At 44.4% G+C, this 24,470-nt stretch overlaps 1 protein-coding gene across 2 annotated transcripts; it reads left to right on the plus strand.

Moving 5' to 3' along the window:
* Positions 1–359: 359 nt before the first annotated feature.
* On the plus strand, positions 360–21,072 carry LOC134436347 (alpha-endosulfine-like). 2 transcript variants are annotated; one of them, XM_063185503.1, is made up of 3 exons: positions 360–518; positions 14,660–14,785; positions 19,268–21,072. In XM_063185503.1, the coding sequence occupies exons 1-3, from the start codon at positions 462–464 to the stop codon at positions 19,436–19,438; spliced, it is 354 nt and encodes a 117-aa protein (XP_063041573.1). In that variant the 5' UTR covers positions 360–461; the 3' UTR covers positions 19,439–21,072. The 2 variants fall into 2 exon arrangements, with proteins under 2 accessions (XP_063041573.1, XP_063041574.1); XM_063185504.1 differs by having other exon boundaries at positions 14,663–14,785.
* The last annotated feature ends 3,398 nt before the right edge of the window (positions 21,073–24,470 follow it).

Below are 24,470 nucleotides of genomic sequence, written 5' to 3' on the forward strand. Positions count from 1 at the left end.
TCACTGAAACTGTTTGCTTGCACACAAAACAATTGAATGTGCAAGTTATTGCATTATGCTGCAAGCAGTCTGTGTTGTTAGACTGGATTCTGCTCCCTGGGGAATTAAACATTTACATAGTAAATTCACTCTGGCATAACAAAAATGAAAATATTATAATTATTTTAATATAATACAAATATTTTCTGCAGAAGGGATGCTACTTACAAGTGTTTTGCAAACATGTGTTATGGCAAGTGTTTGTTGCGGTCTGCATTTGCTTTTCCCCTATTGGTGAATGTACTTGTCATTCATCTCTCCAAACGCCTCCTCGCGTGACGTCAGATGTGTCAATCGCCATTTTGGACTTAATAGGAAGATTGTATTGGAGTGCCGTGGGTACTGAGGGCAGTGTTGCTTACATAAAAAGCTCCCTTTTTCAGGCGACGAAAAGGCGCTTTAGCGTTTCCCCAAGTACAAACATGTCGTCAGAGAACCAAGAGTCGGAGGCGCCATTGGAGGCGGGAGAGGAGAAACAGGTAGGTTTATACGCTAGCTGCACCTTGGTCAGTGAAGTGCTTGGGAAAGCAGGTAGCTAGCTTTGAGCCGCTACGTCGCCTATTTTCAACCAAAGGGCTTACTGTCACATCACTGTGACATCCGACAGTTAAGGCGAGACAGGTCTGTTGACTATTACATAACGGGCTGGACACGTTTTATAACCTGTCGCTTCATAATGCATGTGTAATTTCACGTCGTGACACGGTGCAGCAGGTCCATATTCGGACAAGGCTTGCATACCCTGCCTTCAGTGCACACAAGTTATCCCTTTCCATATTGCAGACTAGGTGATCAGTGGGCACAAAAATCGGTTCTCCTCATTGGCTAGAGCTGTTGTCAAGCTTCAGGGGTGTCTTCCGGTTCTGATGACTGAAATATTTCGTGCGCAGCCCCTGCTAAGTTGATCCAGTTCACAGGAACAGAATGTTTTGGAGAGAGGGAGAAAACAGGCGTGATTGGTGGCAGCCTAGTTCTAGTTCTAGTGCTGCTGGATGCGTTTAGGCTACTGTCCATCCGCATCAGCAGGTGGAGATGTCAAGTGTCACAGTCTTAGCGACGGAAACATTAGATTAGCCTGGGGCTCCTCCTCACAAATGGGCAGCATCCCAGGGAATCAATGTCGGCTAGCTCGGTCATTAAGCCATTGATTCACTGTTTAGGGCAGGGAGGATGCAGGGCAGGCAGGCTTAGAGCATCCTACACACACCGCAAGAAATCAGGATATGTTGCATGCTGTACACACAGGGAGGAGAGAGTGAGGAGGAGGCGGGTGGGTGAAGTGAACTTCTGGTGTCTTCTCTCCAGTGCATAGATAGATAGCTTGCTTTATATCTCCCAAAAGTACATGATGGATTGTCCATGAAGATTCTAACTTACTAAGCAACTTGACGTCTTTGGCGTGATACATTACAGATATATGACTCTTGTGGCACAAGGCAGATGCCCCGGCCTGCTTGTGTGTGTGGGACCCGTGAATCTTTGTGTAGTATACGTTGCACCATGCAGTGGACTCAGTGGCATAGTTCGAGTGCCACCACAATACTTTGGTGCAAACTATGCATGTCAATGGGCTGTCATCTCTCAGTAACTGAACTGCCTTGCATGTTGCGCCTTCATGGTGTGAAGGGAAGGTACACTACACTCATCCCATGTGACATGTAAAAGCACACCATGCTCGTCGCGGTTTCATTGCCACCCTATGCCCACCATCCACCTGACGTGCGTCATCATCCCATGTCAAAATGAGGTACTGGTGGGCTGTTTACGTAGCCCTAACCTCAACCCAAACCACTGACCCAGGAACAAGTTGTAGCGCAGCTCGACAGGTAGGCCATATCGCAACGACAAGACGCCGGTTTCTCAGTTCATCATCCGGCTCCCTTTTCGGGCACCCCGTGCCCTCGTGTGTTGCTACACGTCTCAGTCACCACAACACCGTAAATCATAAGTATGCTGTATGGCAAGCAAGCCCTCCTCGTGTCTAGGCTTAGCCCCCATGCCATCCCATAGCTCAACACTGGGGCAACGCAAGTACTTCAGGCTTCCCTGCAAGGCTAGCTACCGAGAATTGACCCCTGAGCGAGACAAAGATGGCCTTGTATCATGTGGAGGAGCCCGTTTCTTCAAGTCAAGGGCCCATGTGGGCCCCCCACCTCGTATGGGCCCCCCTGCCTCCTGGGGGCTGCGGGGGTATACTTTACGCCCCTGTAGCTCAGCTATCTGATATTACTTCACGGCACAGGTTGATCAGCCAGCTCCATGGGAAGACGGGCTATGAGTTAGTGCAAGAGTGATGCCGAGATCTAAGTATAGGCTGGTACCGTAACTTTGCCACACCACCACAACACCTCAAAGTGTGATCCACAGTCAACTGGTCGTCCGCGAGAAATCCCAAGTGGCCTGTGAACGATTGTGCTCAAACTTTGGTTCATTTCTTCATTCTCAGACATATCTCAGTCTATGTTCAACCTTCTGTATGCCAAACCTGATTCCAAAAGTTTTAGCCCCTCAGTCACAGTAAGTCAACCCCAGCCACCACAAGACTCTACAAACACCCTTCAGCCATCTTGTCCATTTTATTAATCCCCAGAATCCTAAACAGTCTATAACAGACTCTGTAATCTACTGCCTAACCTGACCCGAAATGTGGTGGTACTGTCGTGGCCAGCCCAGCCACCACAAAACCCAGAAAATACCCTACAGTCATCTCTGCAGCAGCTCTTAAGGTGTTTTTTAGCACAGAGCATGGAATGCATGACCCTCCTCTGTGCAGCATCAGTATTAAATATTTTAACCTCCTGCAGGATTTTTTTGAGAGGCGGTGAATAAAAGAGAACACCCATCCACCATACACGCATACGCAATGCGGTGGCCATGCCCAAAAGTGACGAGTGTCATCCGACCTATACATTGATTGGAAAGCAGACGAGACCCCTCAGAGACTGGCGGGAGGAGTGGACTGCCAGGAGTAGTCTCCTTGGCCACGTGCAGAGAATTAGTCAAGTCAAGACTCCTCCACTCCAAGGGCCTATACTACAAAGCTGGTTCAGGATAAGTTAAGGTTAAGTTAAGAGGTAAATCATCTAATAGAAGAGCTTTTCTTAAGAAAATGAGGACTCCAGGCTCTTCTATTAGATGATTTACCTCTTAACTTAACCTTAACTTATCCTGAACCAGCTTTGTAGTATACAGTAGGCCCCTGATTAAGCAAATCCAGCACCAAGCTGCATCCTTCACAAAAATACACCTGGAATAAAAAAAGTTGAAACATTGACAGAAGTTTTTTCTTTTATTCCTCATTAAGTGGTTAAGTTAAGCAGATGTTCATTTAGTCGTGTCTGTCACACTCCTCATCCACTCCTCATGTCAGAGTGGAAGAGTGCTGCTTACTACAATGCAGACGATAATAACCACCAGTCACTCTTTGCCATTGTGTAGACCTCGGAAGAGGGTCTGGAGTGTTTTCTTGAGTGGGATGTGCAAAAGGCCTGTCCTAATCAATGCTGAGATGTTTGGGGGGGGGGCGGGGCTGTCCAAAGCACACAGAGCACATGAAAAGCATGCATAACACAATTAATAATATAATCAGGGCCATGAATTAAGTTTTTTTCACCACCAGTCAAAATGGCTAGTAAATGTTACATCTTACAAGCCAAACACACACTCACTAATGTGTCAATGTGGCTAGAAAGGCTGTCTTTTCTACCAGCCAAACTAAAATCTAACCAGCATTGGGCCAGTTGGCTGGTGTTAATTTAGAGCCCTGAATATAATATAATATAATATAATATAATATAATATAATGTAATACAATATAATGTGATAATTATAAAAGGCAGCAGTGTCGGTATACCTTAACTGGAGGCTATGGGTGCTGAATAGGGACATTTCCTCCTCAGCCCAGTAGACGGCAATAATGCCAAATAACTTACCGTTCTCTACAAGTTACCGCTTCTATCTGCAGATAAGGCTTGTTTTACTGCTTCATTTCCTCTTTAAAATGGTACATTTGAACTATTTCTTGATTTATTACAGGCTATACAACCATTGTCTTATCACCTCATATCTTCGTTCATCATAAGTGAAAGCGTAAAAGCCCCTTGGGAAACTCCAACTCCCATTGTCATTGTGAAACAGCACTCCACAGCACACAAGTGAACACTGCACACAAGCTTTTGCTCACACAACAAAATTGCATGTATGCCTCACCCATGCAAAGGGGCAGCCCTCAATGGCGCCCCAAGGGAGCAGTACGGCGGGACGGTACCATGCTCAGAGTGCTTCAGTCATGGAGAAGGATGGGGGAGAGCACTGGTTGATTACTCCCCCCACAAACCTGGCGGGTCAGGAGTCGAACTAGCAACCTTTGGGCTGCAAGTCTGACACCCAAAACGTTTACCCATGAATGCCCTGCTCATAACCTCATATGCCAGCTTTTCCTCATTTCACCCATTCCTGCCCCATTTTACCATAGGTGTACTTTGGTGACAAGGCAGTGACTTACAGGGATATAGATGGGGTTTTTTTGTTTGTAAACACGCTGTTGTGAGGAGGGGCAAGACACTGGTAGCCAACCACGTGAGCTAATTTTTTGACCGACAGCGGTTTCCAACAATCAGAGGTTGAGTTGTGCGCAGCTAGTTTCGTGCAGTCAGGAGAAAACAAAAATGTTGAACCCATGTATAGGGAGAGATGTGCAGCAAACCTACAGTACAATACACACACAAACTGTATGAGGTTGGGGGAGTGTGTATGTGGGTGGTGCTTGTTTCGATTGAGATGACTTGCCAAGTGCACTGATAAGATGTTTCAAAGTCCGATACTTCCTCTCTTCGGATACTTCAGATCAAGGGGCTTTTTGCCGACGGCCTCAGGATCTAGAAATATGAGCCACGTTGATGGATGACAAGCTGCTTCCTAGCTATCCCCAAGTCTTCTCATCATTACATTGCATTGAGTGAAGCTAATCATTCACTCTTTATTGCACTGTAAATATTTTGAACTTTGCTCATTTACTCTTAGATGGAAATGGCAACACCTACCACCTCGTGCCATAGCCTCCTTATCTGTGAAGCTTCTCATGGATACAGTATATGACCGTGGATGGCAGTGGATGGCAGTTGTCAGCAGCCAAACACTTGTAAAATTCCCACAACCAAAGTCCAAAGTGCTGTGCCGTGTACAGTAGAATAGATCTTAACATGAGGTAGCAAGTTGCTTTTTATTTAAACTACAGAGAGCTTGCCCATTAAATTCCAAAGCATGTGCACTGTGGTTATAACAAATTTAGAAGTATCGTTCACCCTGTGAGACATTTGTGGCCCCTCAAAACCATTTTGTAAATATTTTTTACTTTGTTGAACTTTAGGTGTTCCCTTAAGTGATGGTTCAAGCCAGGTGGTTGGACGTTAAGTTAACACTTGGAAACTTGGAATCCCCTCCCCAACCTCTGTATTATTCTGTACAAATGGCAAGCTACCAGACACACCTGCTGTGGCCATTTGGGATCATATGTCATTAGGGCTGTAATGATATTGTATCGAACCGAGAAGTCATGGTACAGAGTCACTATACTGTATCGCGGTACAAGGAAGCAGTATTGTGATACGCCCTTTTAACGTTTTGATACCCATCAGCCCAGAAAACAACCACATGATATGAAGTGATAGTGCTTCCAAGCATCATCATTATTATATAGAAACTTAAAAAATATATTAGTAGCCTCTTGTTATCTAAGTATTCTACCTATAAACTCATAGTTTTTATTCATAAAGTTTATAATGTTGGCAAATGTGAAATCATGGGGTGTATCGAACCGTAACTTAGGTCATGAATAGTGATACAAGCGGAATCGTGAGTTGAGTGTATCGTTACAGCCCTACATGTCATAGATATTTGTATAGATACAGAATAAGTTACCATCTGTCTCTCACTGTGGCTTGGAGCTGAGTGTGTGTGTCTTCTAGGCCACTGTGTTAATGTACTGGATCGCTATAGTAGGTACAGTACTGTAGAGAAGGCACTTAATGCTATGGAGGAGGGGATGATCCTGGAGGATCTGTGAAAGCCCTTGTCCATATGCATGCAATCTCAACCCCTGAGACCTTCAGACACACTGGTTCAAGGTGCAATAGTGCTGTGATACACATGTACAGTAGGTGAGATGTGGCTAAATTAATTATCAAACACATACCACCCTGACTAGGTCCCCTGAAAAGACAATGATTTTGTGTTTTGAATGCATTTTCCAGTTTTTGAGCCGAATGATGCTGGTTAAGTCTCTGTGGTGCCGACCCCCACCAACTTATTTTCCTGCAGAATAATAAGCATTCTGCAGGAAACATTGGTGTCAGATATGCCCAGCTTTTTTGCCAGGTGTTACTTGGCTGACTACTGTACACTACATGCATGATGATTCATGAATGAAAGCTTTTCCAAATAACCATTGATCTTAAATGAGGCACGGATTAAAATGAATACTAGGCGTCAACCCCAGTCTCCATAGCATGGTGTTTGCTTACAGATTACTTTGGATTCACTTGATTACAGTCGACACACTGCACACCTGTACACATGGTAGCCAGGGGGGTAGATACAGAGACTGTTCAGCTGCACACACAGGGCCGCTGACAGCTTGGGCAGGGCCCAGGACAAAGTCATCTGAAAGGGCCCGCCAGCCCAATAGATACAATAGCCTTAGTCTCATTGCAGGGCCAGCCCCGGGCTGGCCCGGACAAAAGGGGGCTGACGGTGATCTCATCAAAAGGGGGCTAGGTGCTAAAGATGGCCGCCGGGCCAGGTTGTGGGGCTAAGGGCCGCTTTCCCTGGCCCGTCGAATTCGATGGGCCATCCGGGGCCATCAAGCACCGCCGAGGCTCGGAGGCGGGTCAACCTCTGTGTAATAATGTGGCTGCATGGGGGACTTATCGCTAAATTCTGGGCAAATTATGGTTAAGCATTAGTTTGGGGTGTTTGGCTTTCTTATGGCATAATTTCATAAGATGCAACCTTGGCACTTCTGTTTGTGTTTTTAAAGTTATTTAGCCAACATAACTTTTTTGTTGTTATCAGGGCATCATGGGCACCACTACACTTAAACTTGGGATGTCATAGCTAAGTCATGTCGGCCAACTCTTGTGCCATTATCGTGATTTGGCATGCTTTCCACTGGACACCAATAAAAAGTGTCTCACAAATACTCACACATGACATTTATGTCGGCTTATTTAGCTTTTGCGCTATTATCGCCGAAGGTCTGGTAGGCTATATCGCACGTTTCAGACAGATCGCCAAACACAGTTTGAAATTTACACAAGGGCTTTAATGTCAAATGGATGGAAATAACATGAATGAATAGACAGGTGGCACGCCGCAACGAGGGGGTGTGTCGCTATGTCCGGGGCTCATAATTTTCTATAGCAACTGATGAAGGTGCTATGTCTCCGGGATTTGGTCTCCTTTCACATGGTAACTTATTCAATTACCTGCACATTCATGTCTCGCTATGTCCGGGGCTCATGCTTCTGTGCGCGATTGGGGGGATTAACTGGGCATGTTCGCACGTCTCCTTCTGTTCACTCTCAGTTGTCGAGCTGCTCGTATTTTCATGCGTCTTTGTCTTCTTAACATGCGCTCCCATACAGCTTCTGAATCGACAACTTTGCAGTGTTTCCCATACATTGAGGAAACTATGGCGGCCCGCCATAGTTTAAATTTGGCCGCCATAGTTTACGAAAATGTAAAAAAAAAAAAAAAAAAAAAAAAAAAAATTTACTTTTTTTTTTTTTTTAAACGATATCCGTTTTTGTTAAAAACGATTTGAATTACGATTTTGAATTTCCTTCGCATTTTCCTCCTGGAGTAAATACATCCTATAGACTCTGTATTGGTTAGATAAGTAGTCCCACCACGGTAACACAGAATGAGGGGAAAGCATTAGGAAGTGACCGTAAGGGTATTACAGTTGATTCATGTGTGCACACGTGTAACATCGGGTGAGTAACAGAACATGTGCGCAACGATGCGTTATGACACGCCGATATGCGAGGATCTTTGTCCAAATCGCTAGTCGCATGCATCATCGCTAACTGCGTTTACATCGCGTGCCGCGTGTAAGGGAAATGTTAGTTGTTGACATGTATGGAATTCACTTCAATTTGTGCTGTTTCTTGCTTCAGTTGTGGACAAAACGATTGGCCAAACTCACAATAGAAAGCATTTGCTGTGCTACTGTCCCAGAGAGCTGAAAAAAAAAAAACCTTCATAGAAGAAGTCACACTTAACAGGAGTGTTAACCAATCCAATGAGTCTCTCTCTCTCTCTCTGCTCTCTCTCTCTCTCTCTCTCTCTCTCTCTCTCTCTCTCTCTCTCTCTCTCTCTCTCTCTCTCTCTCTCTCATAGTAGCCTACTATTTACCCATAACAAATGGTGAATTTCTGAGCCCTTTTTAATTTGTAGCCTATACCACCGAAGGCATGATATCATATTTTAGAAATAGGGCCTATGTGCCTTTTATATACCAAATGTTTATCATTTTGAAATTGTTTCAGTTGTTTATGACTTGTGTATGACTGAAATTATCTCTGCATACTATCAGTGCTGCATTACTTTGTAAAGATAGGCTATTCAACACACTTTAAAAACACACTGAAAAGATACGGCCATAGTAGCCTACTGAAAACATTTATAATAATAATTAATAAATCACCATTCATAATAATGGTGATTAATAAATGGTGGTCTTAAATTTTCATACTGACATCCTTGAATTTGACTTGGTAGATCACGGCAGACCATCAACTTCAAAAGTAGATCTTGGTTAAAAAAAGGTTGGGCACCCCTGCTATAGAGAGAACCACAAGTGCTTGAAAGACAGGGATCAAAAGCCTAGTCAAGTTGTTGTAGTTTACTTGGGTTTGGGAGCAATATAAAAAACCTTCAGAGAAGGGACAGTTGGGATGAGTTTACTAACACTCCCTAGGCTTTGTTTTACAGTTGTAATGAGTTTGGTGACAGACCTTCATTGACACAGCAGAGGAGACATCGGGCTGCATATAAAAATTAATGTGTAATGAATGTGAATATAGACATAAATGTGTAATATGTTGTTCAGCCCTTTTAATGGGAGGAATTTGGAAAAAAAACTGGCCCTGTGACCAGCACCCCTCATGTAGAATGTGTACGCCTACAGATATGTGTGGGGGAAAAGGCATAGCCTACCCTCCAAGACCCTTTTTGTCTATGCGTTAACAATTTCACAGTGCTCTTAAATTCTTATCTCTGCTCCTATTTTGTTTTATTATTGTTTCCCAGACCCCTGCATGAGGGACGAATGAAACTGTGTTGTAACAGAAATTATTCACTGTACTGCATTTTTTGACAATGACAATGTACTACTATTATACAAGTAATGGGTAAAATCTTATGTAGCCTTATTTCTCAAAATATAAATGGCTGAAATATAGGCCCAGACCTACAGTTTCTCTATGTGCCAATGTCATACTGTAGTCATTGTTTTGCCGTTTTGCATTTACGCTGCAAGAATCCCCCCCCCCCCCCCCCCAAAAAAGGCCATGTGTGAGAAGACCCCCCCCCCCCCCCCCCGCCCCGGACAAAATAAACCCCGGCTGCCCCCATAGTTTCCAAAATTTCTGTGGGAAACACTGCTTTGCCATGTAATAAAACTGTTCTTGAAAGGCAAGCCATTTTCTTTGCAGTTCTTGTCGTCTTTGTCCGTAGGCTACGAGCCAAACGGCGACCTGCTCCAGCAGAGTTTGTTCCATTTTCTTCTCCTTCTTTGTCGTTGTTCTGTTGTTGTCCTTCTGTGATTTGGGGCGAAAGTGGGCTGTGCCCGACTGACGTTTCACAAACAAGGCGTGTACCTGAATGTGCCTGGGGTCGGCTATGAGTCCGATCAGGCAAAAAATGGCCCGGGGCCGGCAGCTCCGAGCCGGCCACTCTCCTGAGCGCCGGGCGGCCCCGGGCCGCTGAAGCGCGGCTAATGAGACCAAGGCTAATGCAATGACGACCCAATTCTGCCCCCCCCTCTCCATCTGGGCTCGGGTCAACTGTCCCATTTCTGTCCCCCCTGTCGGCACGCCTGTGCACACATAACAGTCCATTTGAAATGCAATACAGTACAGTAGATTGCATAGGGTGGGTAACTTGCAGGCTCAGCCACTTGTGAGTCAGCCCTATGGCCATGTCTATGGCCTGGGGAGATAGGGCAAGGCGAGGCCTGCCTGGGACTCTTTGGACTGTGAGATACCAGTGTGGCAGTGGCGTGGCATGCCAGGGCAATAGCCTTATTGAACCCTGAGCGGCCAATAGAGCAGATAAGGTCCCCACAGTGTGGTAAGCGCTCTAGCTCTTGTCAATGCAAATGACCAAGCCAGTGAAGAAGAGCATATGGCTCTCTCTGGCTGGCTGGCTGGCGTCACTTAAATGCCAGCATTCAGTCCCGACATTCACTATGTTACCATGACGTTTTTAATTTCGAATTAATAATTCAGAATTAAATTGTTCCGTCGAGTTTACTTTGATCTTTCCTGTAAGTCCGAATTAAGAGGTGTTTACATGACGTTTTCAAAGCGAAATAAGCTTTAATTAAATGTCTCCTGTGAACGTAGCAGTTGTCTGGTGGTGTAACCTGGCTATCATGATGACAAAGCCCTGCAAGAATCCTGAGTCTGAAAATGGTGTCTCTGAGGGTTGTCAGAGTTGTTGCGCACAACTATCAAAATACCTTTGTATGCTACAGGTCAAAGATGAGATCAAGCAGACCACTCTATAGGGCTCTCTCCATCAAATATACAAATTTGAAAACGATGTGCATTAACAAAGTTAAAAAAGCTGTTAGGTGTGATTTGCTTGGCAGAAGTGGATTGGAGAAAGATCAAACAGTAAAAACCACCCAGACGCTAAAAAATATGTTGACTTAAGAGTTACTTGATGCTTCAAAATCTGATGGGAAAGATTGAAATGTTTAAAGGCTTTAAACTTTTGGTACCAGTGGGACCAATGGCAGTCTGTTTTCCTTTTGGAAAAACTATATTTTTGACTGAAGAGATGGCAGCTTGGCCCCTAGTCCAGACTGATTTGGTCGTGAAATTTTGTGTAGTGTCACAGGATGTATGGGCCCAGCCATTGCGGTGGTATGGAGAAAACCAGACAGGATGCCCTTGTACTGTTTGTGTCCTTAACCTTAAATGCTATTCCTCCTACTCTCTTTCCTCCTCTCCTCTCCTAGCCAATAATAAAAGACAAAAAAAGCCCCAAAATAACAACAAACTCGAACGAGGTGGGCGCAGGTGCCATTCTATTACTCCGGGGACCACTCCGGTTCGAGGTCATTTCCCCTTTCTCACACTCTCACTTTCTAACACTCTCACTGCACTGTCCATACTAAAAGCATAAAATCCCCCAAAAATATCAAGTCGAACAAAATACACCAGCTACCACATGAGTATGACGTCATAAGTTTGGTGTTGGTTTATTTCAGTAGTCAACACTGTTAACCAGACATGTTGGAACATGGATGGCATATGACTTTAGTCTCTACCCGCATAACAAAGTATAGTAGCCATGTTTGCTAAACATTGTTCTGAGCCACCTCCCTGGTAACTAAAGGGCGTGGGAAAGAGCGAGAGAGAGTTATATATGGTGGCCTCTCTGTTATTCCACACAGTGTTTTTTTATGTTTTTTAGGCTTGTATGCCTTTAGGATAGGAGAGTGAGAGTGTGACAGAAAGTAAGTGGGAGTGAGAGAGGGAAATTAGCTCGTCAGGTTCGAACCACGGCACTCCACCCACCCCCAAGTAGTCTTTTTAAATTGCTATAATATTTGGGCTTTTTAGCCTTTATTATTACAGGGCGGTGTGAGAGTAGACAGGAAACAAGTAGGAGAGATAGACGGGGTAGGGCGGGGAAATGACCCCGGCCGGACTCAAACCCCGTGGTGGGCATGCAACCCCAAATGTGGGGGGCTTAGCGCGGCATGGCACTCCACTCACCCCAAGTAGTTTTTTTAGACCGTGTTGCAGCGGAAGGCCTGGCTGTTTCTCGACGTTGTGTCATGACAGAAACTGACAGCATGACTCAGCTGTGTAGATAGAACTTGTTCCTCCTCGCTCAGCTGAGGAGTAGAACATTCTCACAATACGGAGAGAAAAAAAACAAGAACAAAGATCTGGATGCCCTGCCCTGACCATCATCAACCAACTGATTACCAAACAAGTCTAGATATTTTAAGCTGAATAGAATTCTGATGAGCAACCAATGTTTGTATACAATGATAAACTAAAGAGGTTCATTAAGCCTGCTAGGAATATGTTGGGTACAAAACTTTTACCTTTTTACCGGCTTTGGCAATGTACAGTGCCCTCCATAATTATTGGCACCCCTGGTTGAGATGTGTTTTTTAGCTTCCAATTATTTTATTTTTTTTCTAAATAATATGGGACCTTAATGGAAAAAAAAGAGAAAAATCCAACCTTCAATACAAGTGCATTTATTCAGTGGGGAAAAAATCCCACATAAAGAAATAATTATTTGACATCAAATAATGTGTGTCACAATTATTAGCACCCCTGGTGTTAATATTTTGTACAACCCCCTTTTGCCAACAAAACAGCACCTAATCTTCTCCTATAATGTTTCACCAGATGGGAAAAGACAGAAAGAGGGATCTTCAGCCATTCCTCTTTGCAGAATCTCTCTAAATCATCCAGAGACCTGGGTCCTCTCCTCTGTACTCTCCTCTTCAGCTCACCCCACAGGTTCTCAATGGGGTTGAGGTCAGGGGACTGAGATGGCCATGGGAGGAGCTTGATTTTGTGTCTGGTGAACCATTTCTGTGTAGATTTGGCCATATGTTTAGGGTCATTGTCTTGCTGAAAGACCCAGTGACGACCCAGCTTCAGCTTTCGGGCAGAGGGCAACAGATTTTGATTTAAAATGTCCTGGTATTTCAAAGCATTCATGATGCCATGCACCCTAACAAGGTTCCCAGGGCCTTTGGAAGCGAAACAGCCCCACAGCATCACTGACCCACCCCCATACTTCACAGTGGGTATGAGGTGCTTTTCAGCATGCGCATCTTTCGTGGTACGCCAGACCCACTTAGAGTGTTTGTTGCCAAAAAGCTCAATCTTGGTCTCATCTGACCAAAGCACACGGTCCCAGTTGAAGCCCCAATACCGCTTTGCGAACTCCAGACGCTTGCGTTTATGATTGTGAGTGAGGAAAGGTTTTCTCCGTGCATGCCTCCCAAACAGCTTGTTGGCGTGTAGACAGCGCCTGATGGTTGATTTGGAGACTTTGTGACCCCAGGATGCTACCATTTGTTGTAATTCTGTAACAGTGAGCTTTGGAGATCTTTTGATTTCTCTTACCATCCTCCTCACTGCGCGTGGTGGCAAAATAAACTTGGGTCCTCGTCCAGGCTTGTTTACCACTGTTCCAGTTGTTTTGAACTTCTTAATTATTCCTCTCACAGTGGATATGGGCAGCTGCAGTTGAGTGGCAATCTTCTTGTAGCCTCTGCCTGACCTGTGAAGGTCGACGCACATCTGCCTCACTTGTATGCTGTGTTCCTTTGTCTTTCCCATGTTTAAGAGTGGATAAGAGAAATGGCCTCGGTGTCACGTCATATTTATACCCCAGGGAAACAGGAAGTGATGAATTACTAATTAAATGTTCCTACATACTCTGGTAAACTTTGTAAACTACTGTAGAAATGACAGAAATGCTTCAATTATATTTATTTCCTGGGAATTGTTAAGGGTGCCAATAATTGTGGAACAGATGATTTAATGAAAAATAATTATTTTTCAGTCAGGGATTTTTTTATTTTCTTACAATTCATTTGAGTTGAAGGCTACATTTTCCTACAATTTTCAGTGTGACAGTATTCTTCTGCAATAAACACTGAATTTATTTTAAGGCTTTTAACACATCTCAACCAGGGGTGCCAATAATTATGGAGGGCACTGTATATAATGATATTGGTTTGGATTCGTACTACCAACAACATCTGGGGGAAAATGCTGCAAACGTTCAGAAGTTTGAGGGCAGCTATGTCTTGAGCATTATACGGGTGTTGCTCGTCCAAAAGGTCAACTCTTCTAAATGGATTTATTCATAAACCATTAGCAGGCCGTCGTTTGTACACTGGGGATTTCTCACATTTTCAGCAAAATCGGACCATATTCCTCCCCACCATCATTTGGGGAGAAATTCAGGGGAGGTGTCATTGAAATGCATATGTTGAGTGTCTTGTTTTAATATTGTTTGAATGTTATGTTAAGCTGAATGAATGAATATGGAGATGAGGGGGCAGTATTGGGTACTCATTACATTGTAGGGATTGTTTTGGTAGCTGGGGCTTTCAGATGATTTTGTCCCGGTCCCGGGCCTGGCCAAAGCTGTCAGCAGCCCTTGTTGTTGTGTGATCTTATGTAATTGTTGAAATCTTGCACACCCCCTTTGGTCAGGTGCATAGGAGTGGAAAGAAAGCTCCTGCACACTGTTCACATTTGCATGGTTCACTGCGACGTTTCGGTCTACTGACTTTCTTCAAGCAATTCCGAAATTTGATCTTAACGAGTGTGTGTGTGTCCAGCAGGACTCCCAGGAGAAGGACGCCAACCCAGTGAGGTCTGAGGAGGCCAAGCTGAAGGCCAAGTACCCCAACCTGGGCCAGAAACCCGGAGGCTCCGACTTCCTCATGAAGAGACTACAGAAAGGGGTGAGCCTCGGGGTTCGCATAGATATGCCCACCACTGGCATAGATACAGTATAAAAGATACCATACCGTGTTAGCCGGGTTCCTACCAGACGTGTGTGTGTGTGTGTGTGTGTGTGTGTGTGTGTGTGTGTGTGTGTGCGTGTGTGTGTGCGTGTGCGTGTGCGTGTGCGTGTGCGTGTGCGTGTGCGTGTGCGTGTGCGTGTGCGCGCGTGCGCGCGCGCGCGCGCGTGTGTGTGTGGCTCTGGAGCCCCCCGCTCAACACACACTGAGTTCTGGGAGCATGTAGCAGGATTCCATTTCTCCACTCAAAAAAGAATCGGAGCATTTATTGCTTCAATAGCAGATCGCATTGAGGAGTTACAGGACATATTAGATATTATAGACTATATCGGCAATTTAGAGATCAACAGAAAACGTTTTTTTTGAAGGAATTTGATGATACTGAAGCAATAAATGCTCCAATTATTTTTTCAGTGCAGAAATGGAATCCGACATGCTCCCAGACCTAGGAGTGGAGCTCATGAAGCTTTGCGGAACTACAGGTCGGGCAAGAGCCAGGCAAATACTGTGTTCTGTACTGTTCTCTATGTGCATGGATACTCAACTTCTTGTCAAACAGACCTCAGGCAGTGAAGATTGGCAACTGCTCCTCTAGCATAATCTCCCTCAACATCGGCGCGCCGCAAGGTTGCGTTCTCAGCCCTCTGTTGTACTCCCTTTATACCCATGACTGCTCAGCTATCCACAGCTCCAATTCCATCGTGAAATTTGCAGATGACACAGTGGTGGTAGGACTCATCTCCAACAACGATGAAACAGCCTACCTAAATGAGGTTGAGATGTTGTCATCCTGGTGTGCAGAGAACAGTTTAGAGCTCAACGTCACCAAAACCAAAGAACTTGTGGTGGACTACAGAAGAGGAAAAGATCAGAAGAACTATGCTCAACTGGAAATCTTTGGTACCCCTGTGGAAAGAGTGAGCTGTTTCAAGTATCTAGGCGTCAACATTTCTGAAGATCTGTCTTGGTCACCTCACATCACCACCGTAGTGAAAAAGGCCAGGCAGCGTCTGTACCACCTCAGGAGGCTAAGGAAGTTCAGAATTCCATCAGACATGCAAAAGTCCTTCTATTCTGCCACAATTGAGTCAGTAATTACAGGAAGCATTACAACATGGTATGGCAACTGCACAGCTCAGGACAAGATAGCCCTGCACAGAGTAGTGCATGCTGCAGAAAAAATCACTGGCGCCATCCTTCCAGGGCTGCAAGATGTATATGCAAGAAGGACAAAGACACGAGCACAAAGGATTATGAAAGACACATTTCATCCTAGTCACTCCATGTTTGAAAGGCTGCCCTCAGGGAAACGACTACGTTCCATAAGATGTAGAACAGAGAGACTGCGTAAGAGTTTTTTTCCTCAAGCCATCCGCTTTTTGAATTAAGACAATAACTATTTTTAATTATTTTTTATTTTTTATTTATTTTATTATTTTCATTTTTTACCATCCAACACAGCACTGAGCAGTTGCAACCCCCATTTCACTGCCAATTGTGCTTGCACAAGGAAGCATGTGACAAATAAAAATCTTGAATCTTGAATCTTGAATCGTGTTGCCAAGGGATCAAATGTGGTTGGCATAGATAGCACCATGGATAGCACCTAGATATTGCCATGGGATAAGATAAGATAGAATAGGGCTGGCATAGGTGGCAGTGGCACCACGGATGCCACAGGAGATACCAAGGGGTTAAAGGTGGTGCACTGTGTAATATTTTATTAGTTTATTTCCAGAATGCATGCTATCCATTCAAAATGTTACATTTTCCATGAATACTTTACCACCACCATCAAATTCTAAGTATTCAATTATGACTGGGAAAATTGCACTTTTCATACAGAAATAGACATTTTTATCTCCAAAACTTACTGTACTTTGATCATACTAGTAAATTAGTACTAGTATTACTTTATTATTAAGTAAATATTTGTGAGAAGCTCCCATTTGGCAATAGGTTTCAATGAGCAACATAGTTTCAACACATACTCTGTCCACCATCCTACACACTGCACCTTTTAAAATTAGGTTGGATAGATGGCACTATGGAGTCTATAGGTGTAATGAAGGGATAACATGGGGTTGGCATAGATATGGCACATTACACTCCATTTTACAGTCCCTGGAGTAATCTTGGGTTAACTACCTTGCTCCAAGACACCTCAGCCATGGATTCCTATTGGTATGAGTGGGATTCGAACTTGCAACCCTCTGATTTAAAGACCACCTCCAACCTCCGTAACCACTGGGATTAAGCTGCCCCGTGTAATTCGGTGTTGTTATGAGCATGTGGAAAGAAAACTTCTAACATACAAAGAGCCTGTATAGCAAGGTGACGAGGTGCACTTCGATGTTTGCCCTAAATCACAGACACAGACTGTTTTTTGAAAATTATAACAAGATGAAACATAACCAAGAATGAATTACATACGGGATGAGCAAAATAAAATGAATTGTAATAATTATGTAAAGGCAATAGCATGAAACTTAAGTGGACATATTTCTGGCCAGAAGCACCAGCCTGTCAGTATGTTCTGGCTTCAAGGACGCTCTCAAAAATAGGTCACTATTGCCACGATTAAATCACAATTAAAATCATGAGTTCGATTTCACTATTTTATCACGATTTTGATTATTTTTCGATTAATTGTGCAGCCCTAGCATGAAGAAATGGAATTTTAAAGAAGTTTGATTATCCAGCTTTATTAAATTACAATAAAAAAAACCTTGATATTTTAACGAAAATGGCCTCAACCCAACGCAAAATGGAGTTGTTGGAAAAATGTGCATCATGATTGACTCATTGAATAGATCCCATTGAGAGTATATAAGAATAGATCCTTATAGGGATGTAAGCTTAGTTATACTTGTAGAATCCTCAGTTGTTCTGGAGTAGGAGGCGTTGTGTTAAACTGCCTCAGAGTGGGTAGAATATCATACAAGGCAGCCCCGGTGTCATCCCAAAGCACGCTGCTCGGTGAGATATCATTGAAGTGAATGTGTCTGACGTGCACTTTTAAACGAAACTACAAGGGCCTCGGGGCCCTCGGCTAATGTTCAAAGAGCTTGTCATATCTCATTGTAATTGCAAATTGAACAATTACGCTGTGAATGTGTGAGGTTTTTCTCTCTGGCCTGTGCTTCTCTGTATAGCTTTATTTTTTTTCTGGAATGGAGCCACGGTATTTAAACGTATTGCACAGAGGATTTCGAGGTATTTACATGGCTTTGGGGTTTCTTGCATTTTCAAATTCAATTTACATAAACATCAGTTGCAACATGTAAGATAACCAGAACTAGTTGGAATGTTCTCCTCGTGCTGTAGCTTCAGCTTTTCATTTGAATTTGAATTCCTTTGAATTAAAATGAAGTGTAATTCGATGCACCCCCGACTTCTAGAATCACATGTTGTTATCCTCTTGGCCATGACTTACAATTCATTATGCTTTCTTCTCTCTCTGTCTCTCTCTCTCTCTCTCTCCCTCTTTCTGCTCTCTCTCTTCGCCTGTCTCTCTCTCCCTCTCTCTCTCTCTCTCAATCTTAATCTCACTCCGTCGCTCTCTCTCTTCGCCTGTGCCTCTTTCTCTCTCTCTCTCTCTATCTCTCTCTCTCTCTCTCTCTCTCTCTCTCTCTCTTTATCTCACTCTTTATCTCACTCTTTCACTCTCTCTTTGCCTGTCTGTTTCTCTCTCTCTTTCACTCTCTCTTTGCCTGTCCCTCTCTCTCACACACACTCTCTCTCTATCTCTCTCTTTCACTCTCTATTCGCCTCTCTCTCTCTCTCTCTCTCTCTCTCTCTCTCTCTCTCTCTTCGCCTGTCTCTCTCTCTCTCTCTCTCTCTCTCTCTCTCTCAATCTTAATCACACTCTGTCGCTCTCTCTCTGTCTCTTTATCTCACTCTTTCACTCTCTCTTTCCTTCTCTCTCTCTCTCTGTCTCTCTCTTTCTCTCTGTCTCTTTATCTCACTCTTTCACTCTCTCTTTGCCTGTCTGTCTGTCTGTTTCTCTCTCTCACACACTCTCTCTCTATCTCACTCTTTCACTCTCTATTCGCCTCTCTCTCTCTTCGCCTGTCTGTCTCTCTCTCTCTCTCTCTCAATCTTAATCTCACTCCATCGCTCTGTCTTTTCGCCTGTGCTACTCCCTCTCTTTGCCTGTGCCTCTCTCTCTCTCTCTCAAACTCCGTTGCTCTCTCTCTTTGCCTGTTCCCCTCTCTCTGTCTCTCTCTCTGTCTTCTCTCTCTCTTCCCCTGTCTCTCTCTCTCTCTCTCTCTCTCTTCGCCTGTCTCTCTCTCTCTCTCTCTCTCTCTCTCTCTCTCTCTCTCTCTCTTCGCCTGTCTCTCTCTCTCTCTCTCTCTCTCTCTCTCTCTCTCTCTCTCTCTCTCTCTCTCTCTCTCTCTCTCTCTCTCTCTCTCTCTTCAGCAAAAGTATTTTGACTCGGGCGACTACAACATGGCGAAGGCTAAGATGAAGAGTAAGCAGCTGCCGGTGGCCGGCCCGGAGAAGGGCCTAGTGACGGGCGACCACATCCCCACGCCACAGGACCTCCCCCAGAGGAAATCCTCCCTCGTCACCAGCAAGCTGGCTGGATAGAGCCGAGCCAGGCGGGCGCACACCCCAACGCTACCCTACGCCCACCCTGACCCTGCACCCCGGCCCTTACCCCCCCCCAATACCCTACCTCTAGCCCCCACCAAAATTGGAGTACTACTACGCACCCAAACTGCCCCCCAACTGCTAGAGCCGGGCGGGGACACCCCAATGCTACGCCCACCCTGATCCTATACCCCTTACCCCCCCCCAATACCCTACCTCGAGCCCCACTAAAATTGGAGTACTACTACGCACCCAAACTGCCCCCCCAAACTAAACAAAAAACACAGCCTGCCCACCTCCCCCCCTCCCCTCCACCGGGTGTCTTCTGAGTGTCTTGATGCTGAGTGGCGGTCCGGTCTGATCTGGTCCGACACATCAGCCCGTTTACGGAAGATAAAGTGTGGATAGAAGTGTCTCGGTCGGTCGGTACCCAGTGTTTCCTCCTATAGAAAACAAATTGCTCTCCTCTTCTTCTTTTCGTCTCATCACTGCTCATAACTGTGTGTTCACCTTCAAGTGTCACCTCATACTCTGGTTAGAGGCCCTATCCATGCTCTCTCTACCCACCCACCCACCAAACCAGGCAAACACCTCTCACGGACTTCATCCTGTCCCATTGGGGTCAGCCACATAACCTTATCGCATCGGATTGTCTTTTAAAAAGCCGTAGTGTAAGCTTAGAGGTGCACAGCTAGGCCTTATGAAAGGCCCAGAGTACATACATACATACATACCGTAAGTACATTCTTCAGTCACATAAATAAATAACCCTAGGTAAGAATTTTGAGCAAAACGCTTTAAAAAATTAAACATTTTAACCACGGGACTTGCACAGTATCATCCAAGAAAGAAGGGACACTTACAAGCAAAAAAACAAGGTTTTATTCTCAGAAAGGGACTTTTTCCCTTCTAGACCTTAATCCTAAATAGCTCCTTCAGTTTATTTTTTGCACAAAAAATGTGAACACCCTGTGGCCAGGCTTATTAAATAGGTCTTAGTTGAATTCCAGCTTTCATATAAACTTGATTACGTACCCAAGGCCCAGTAGGTATCTAATGAGAAACTCGCGCACTGAGAGCTCAGTATACTTCTGTTTTAGCTCCGTAGGCCACAGCCCTCAGTATACAGAGTGGTGTGGCTTTACCCAGGGAATAGCATTATGGATACAGGTTGCTCTAAGGTTATGTATCTGTGACCGACAGCACCAGTACACCTCTTCTGACACTTTCACAACCAAATATAAATATATTATATTATATAATATATAACCAATGTATCCCTGGTGCTGGTTCTGTTACGCTTGATGTAGATGGTTTGATGTAGATGGTATTTGTTGGATCAGGCAATGGGAATCAGAGCCAGCATCCTTTCCCCAAGAATTTATCGAACCAAAGAAAAGAAAGGGACAACTAGACAATGTAAAAAAAAAATATATATATATTTTAGACAAATCAGATCAACTCAAGGACTCTGATCCGATGGTTCCTGAAAGGCTTATCCGCTACCAAATTGGAATGCTCCCTTTATGCAATGGGAATGTGCTCAAAGCCTGTTTACCTGTCAGGCATTTTCTGCTGGTGGCTGGCTGCCTCCTCTCTACACCAGCCATGATCACGTGTGTTGTGTTGTGTTGTGTTGTGTTGTGGTGTGTGTGTGTGTGTGTGTGTGTGTGTGTGTGTGTGTGTGTGTGTGTGTGTGTGTGTGTGTGTGTGTGTGTGTGTGTGTGTGTGTGTGTGTGTGTGTGTGTGCACGCGCACAGTTTTAGATGATCCAGCTGCTCATTTGGTACCATCCTGACACCACCAGTTTTTTGTTAATTTAAGAGCCGGAAGGAAAATAATAATACATTATTTTTGTGACGCATATTGGACAATTTTCTAATTTTTGATTTGGCAAATCACCTAGCCTGTCACCTGGAGAGCATGTTGAAAAGCAGCACCATGCCTTCGTCAATCTTAATGGCTATATTTAAAGATATGGGATGTGGTGGAAAAAAAACTGGTGGTCCACGCTTGTGCTCTGTGGTTGAGCATTTATGTCCCTCATCCCCATTCCTCTTCCTCCTCTTCTTTCTCCTCCTCCTCCTCCTGTCCTCTCCACTGGACACTTACCCTAGAAACTACTCTACGTATGGTGGGAAATGTGGGAATGTGTGGGGGCAGAAAGAAAGAAAGATGCCCCCTAACCAGACTGTATTGCATCTGACCTGTACCATACTGGGCTGGGACAGGCGTCATTTTGTACGTATATCGATCACTGCTTCTGCTGTTGTCAGTTGTCATGACTACTACGCTTTCTGTCGCTGCTCGAACTGCAGAGTTGCCCACTGATTGAACACAATCGTGTTCAGGAGGGAGGGAGAGAGAGAGAGAGAGAGAGAGAGAGAGCGAGAGAGAGAGAGGTGCGTGTGTGTGTGTGTGTGTGTGTGTGAGAGAGAGAGAGAAAGCGTGCTCAGGACGTGGCCATAGCTATTTGAGGAGCACAGCCAGTGACTTTCGTCTTTTTCAGACGGATGATGTTCTTCTGGTTGCTAGTACAGCGGGAATAATGTTGAAAGAGGTGCTGCTTCACGAGCAAAGTCAAGTCTGTTGTTAGTTCTGAGTGACTAGCAGCAGTTATCAGTGTTGGAAGGTTGGGTGATGATGATGATGATGATAACGATGGTTGGTAACGACAGTGGGTGATTATGCCAGGGCATGACGCTGCCGCCCTTGGTAAACTTTCCCCAGGATGATTTGAGGGTGCATCATAGGCAAAACTCGCACAGGGAAACATCTCAAGTGTTCACACAGGCAGCATGGTTTACTTACAGTTTGCACCCAAATAACAGCCATTTTTAATCTCAGATACATAGAACAGGAAATTTCCCCCCAAATTATATTACTTTTTTTAAGAAAATCCGTTATTTCAACTTGGATTAATAGATGCATATAAATTCTTGGAAAAGAAAGTATAATAGTCAGCTGACACTTGTGTCTCCTTGTCTGTCTTTTGGAAAAGGCCTAAACTGTGATGTCCTTCCCCAGCACATATCCACTTTAATCATAATGTTTCAAGGTGACAAAGAAAGTCGAGAGAGGTACCTCATGCATTTAAATGTACACAATCGAGAAAAAGGAGGTTAGAGTGAGATATAGCCGTATATACTTGTGTCATCAGCCAGCCAATCATCCGCCACCGCTGTATATCTCTCAGCCAATAGTAATCTTGGCTGCCTCCTCATCGTCCAATCATCAGCTAGCCTGCTTCGGTCATATCCAATCATCAGCTGCACTGCGCTGTCCAATGGCGCTTCAGGTCTGGCCACTGTTCTGGTGGCGACTGGGGCAGGCGGCAAACTCAGAGAACCTTTTCCCCCTTTCTTGCATTCTAGAATCCTCCAGATGACATGGGGCTCTCACACACACACAAACCCAGTAAATAGGCACTTAAAAATAAAAAATGTGGGGAAAAAAATATGACAAGACCAGGAAGCATACCTTATGGTTGGCTGACTTCAGTGCATCAAATGTAAACAAAAATGTTCTGCTTTTGAGACGTGGGATGTGCTTTGGGAACTGGGAGATTTAGAGAGAAAGAGAATGAGCGAGCGAGCGAGAGAGAGAGAATATTGTGTGATGTGTACAGTGGATTTTGTAGTGTTGATTCAACTCTTAGGTAGTCAAATATAACAACCATAGTGTTGCTACTGCACTCTTAAGTGTTGGATTTACACTGCAAAGTTTACTGTTTGAGTGTATATATTTTTTTCTGCCATCTGCCTTAGTCCCAGCCTCATGTAAATAGCTGTTGTTTCTCTTATGGTTTTTTGCTTGTATATCACTATTCTGTTGGTTTTTGGTTTATATTTGGTTTTGTTTTGTTTTGTTTTTCGTTTCGTTGTTTTCGTTTTCTGTCACATCTTTTTGTTTTGTTTGTTTTTTGTTTGTCTTGTTTTTGAAGCTGCTCCTTTGTTGACTTGTGAGGGCACTAGAAGCGGGAAGCGAAACGAAACTGAAATGAAATCCACCATACACAGCAGCAGCTGCTCCACCCACTTACATGTAGACACAGCATCTCCTCTCGACCTGCAGTGCCCTCCAGCACACAAACAGAAACCGAACAGGCCCGAGCATGAGCTATATATTATGTGAACAGCCACATAAATAACTGGAACCCATAACGGCTACATGTTTGCAGGAAGAGAAGAGAAGTAGCAGTGTTTACTGAGATGATAGGTGTTCTGTACAGTAGAATTGACGGGGTGGGGGGGTTGTTATTGATAATCTAGAGTTGATGGGAAACGTGCTATAATACGTAGAAGGGAATCAGAAGAGAGAACTTAGTACACCTCATGTTTAGCCTGCTAATGCATGCCTATCCCTTTGAGGAGTAAGGATTTCTTCCATTTTCTTCTAGAATTTTGCTTGAGCATTCTACAGCTCCCTACATCACTCTGAGACTCAACTCAAAATGTTACAGAAATTCTAATCACATATACATGTGATTGTACTCCTCAAAGGGCTATGGGAGAGGGTCATCCGAGGGTCCTGTGGGCAATGAGATGCCTTTGCAGTTTGCAATATCAGCGATGGCCTAAGACCCCACTGCAGAGCCTCTTCTCTGTGGTTAGGTCTGTTAGCACGATTACATCTCTCCAAATCGTCTGAGTTAGTAGTGTGCACACACACGTGCACAGAAAATTCTGACTTTCTCCTTACACTCCTTGTGCCAGGATTCCAACCGACCAAGTAAACAGACACCGCACATACATATCTGCTTAGTGTATTTGACATGCATATCCCTCTCTTAGTAACAGCATGATGTGAGTCCATCAAGAGTCTGTCTGTTTGGTCTGGTCTGAAGTCTGTCTGGCTTTGCTAATGTTCATTAAAGGGCATGGACGGGAGCGCTGCAAACAGTTGGGAAAAGGCTTTTGTACTTACAGTAAGCTGCTGCATCTGCAAAAGTATAGGGAAAAAAGCTAATGCTTCTCCATTCGCCCCTTCAAGACTCCTTTACACTACTTGCCATTGTGAAACAAATGTT

Source organism: Engraulis encrasicolus, chromosome 20 (assembly GCF_034702125.1).
Source record: "Engraulis encrasicolus isolate BLACKSEA-1 chromosome 20, IST_EnEncr_1.0, whole genome shotgun sequence".
NCBI classification, from domain to species: Eukaryota; Metazoa; Chordata; class Actinopteri; order Clupeiformes; family Engraulidae; genus Engraulis; species Engraulis encrasicolus.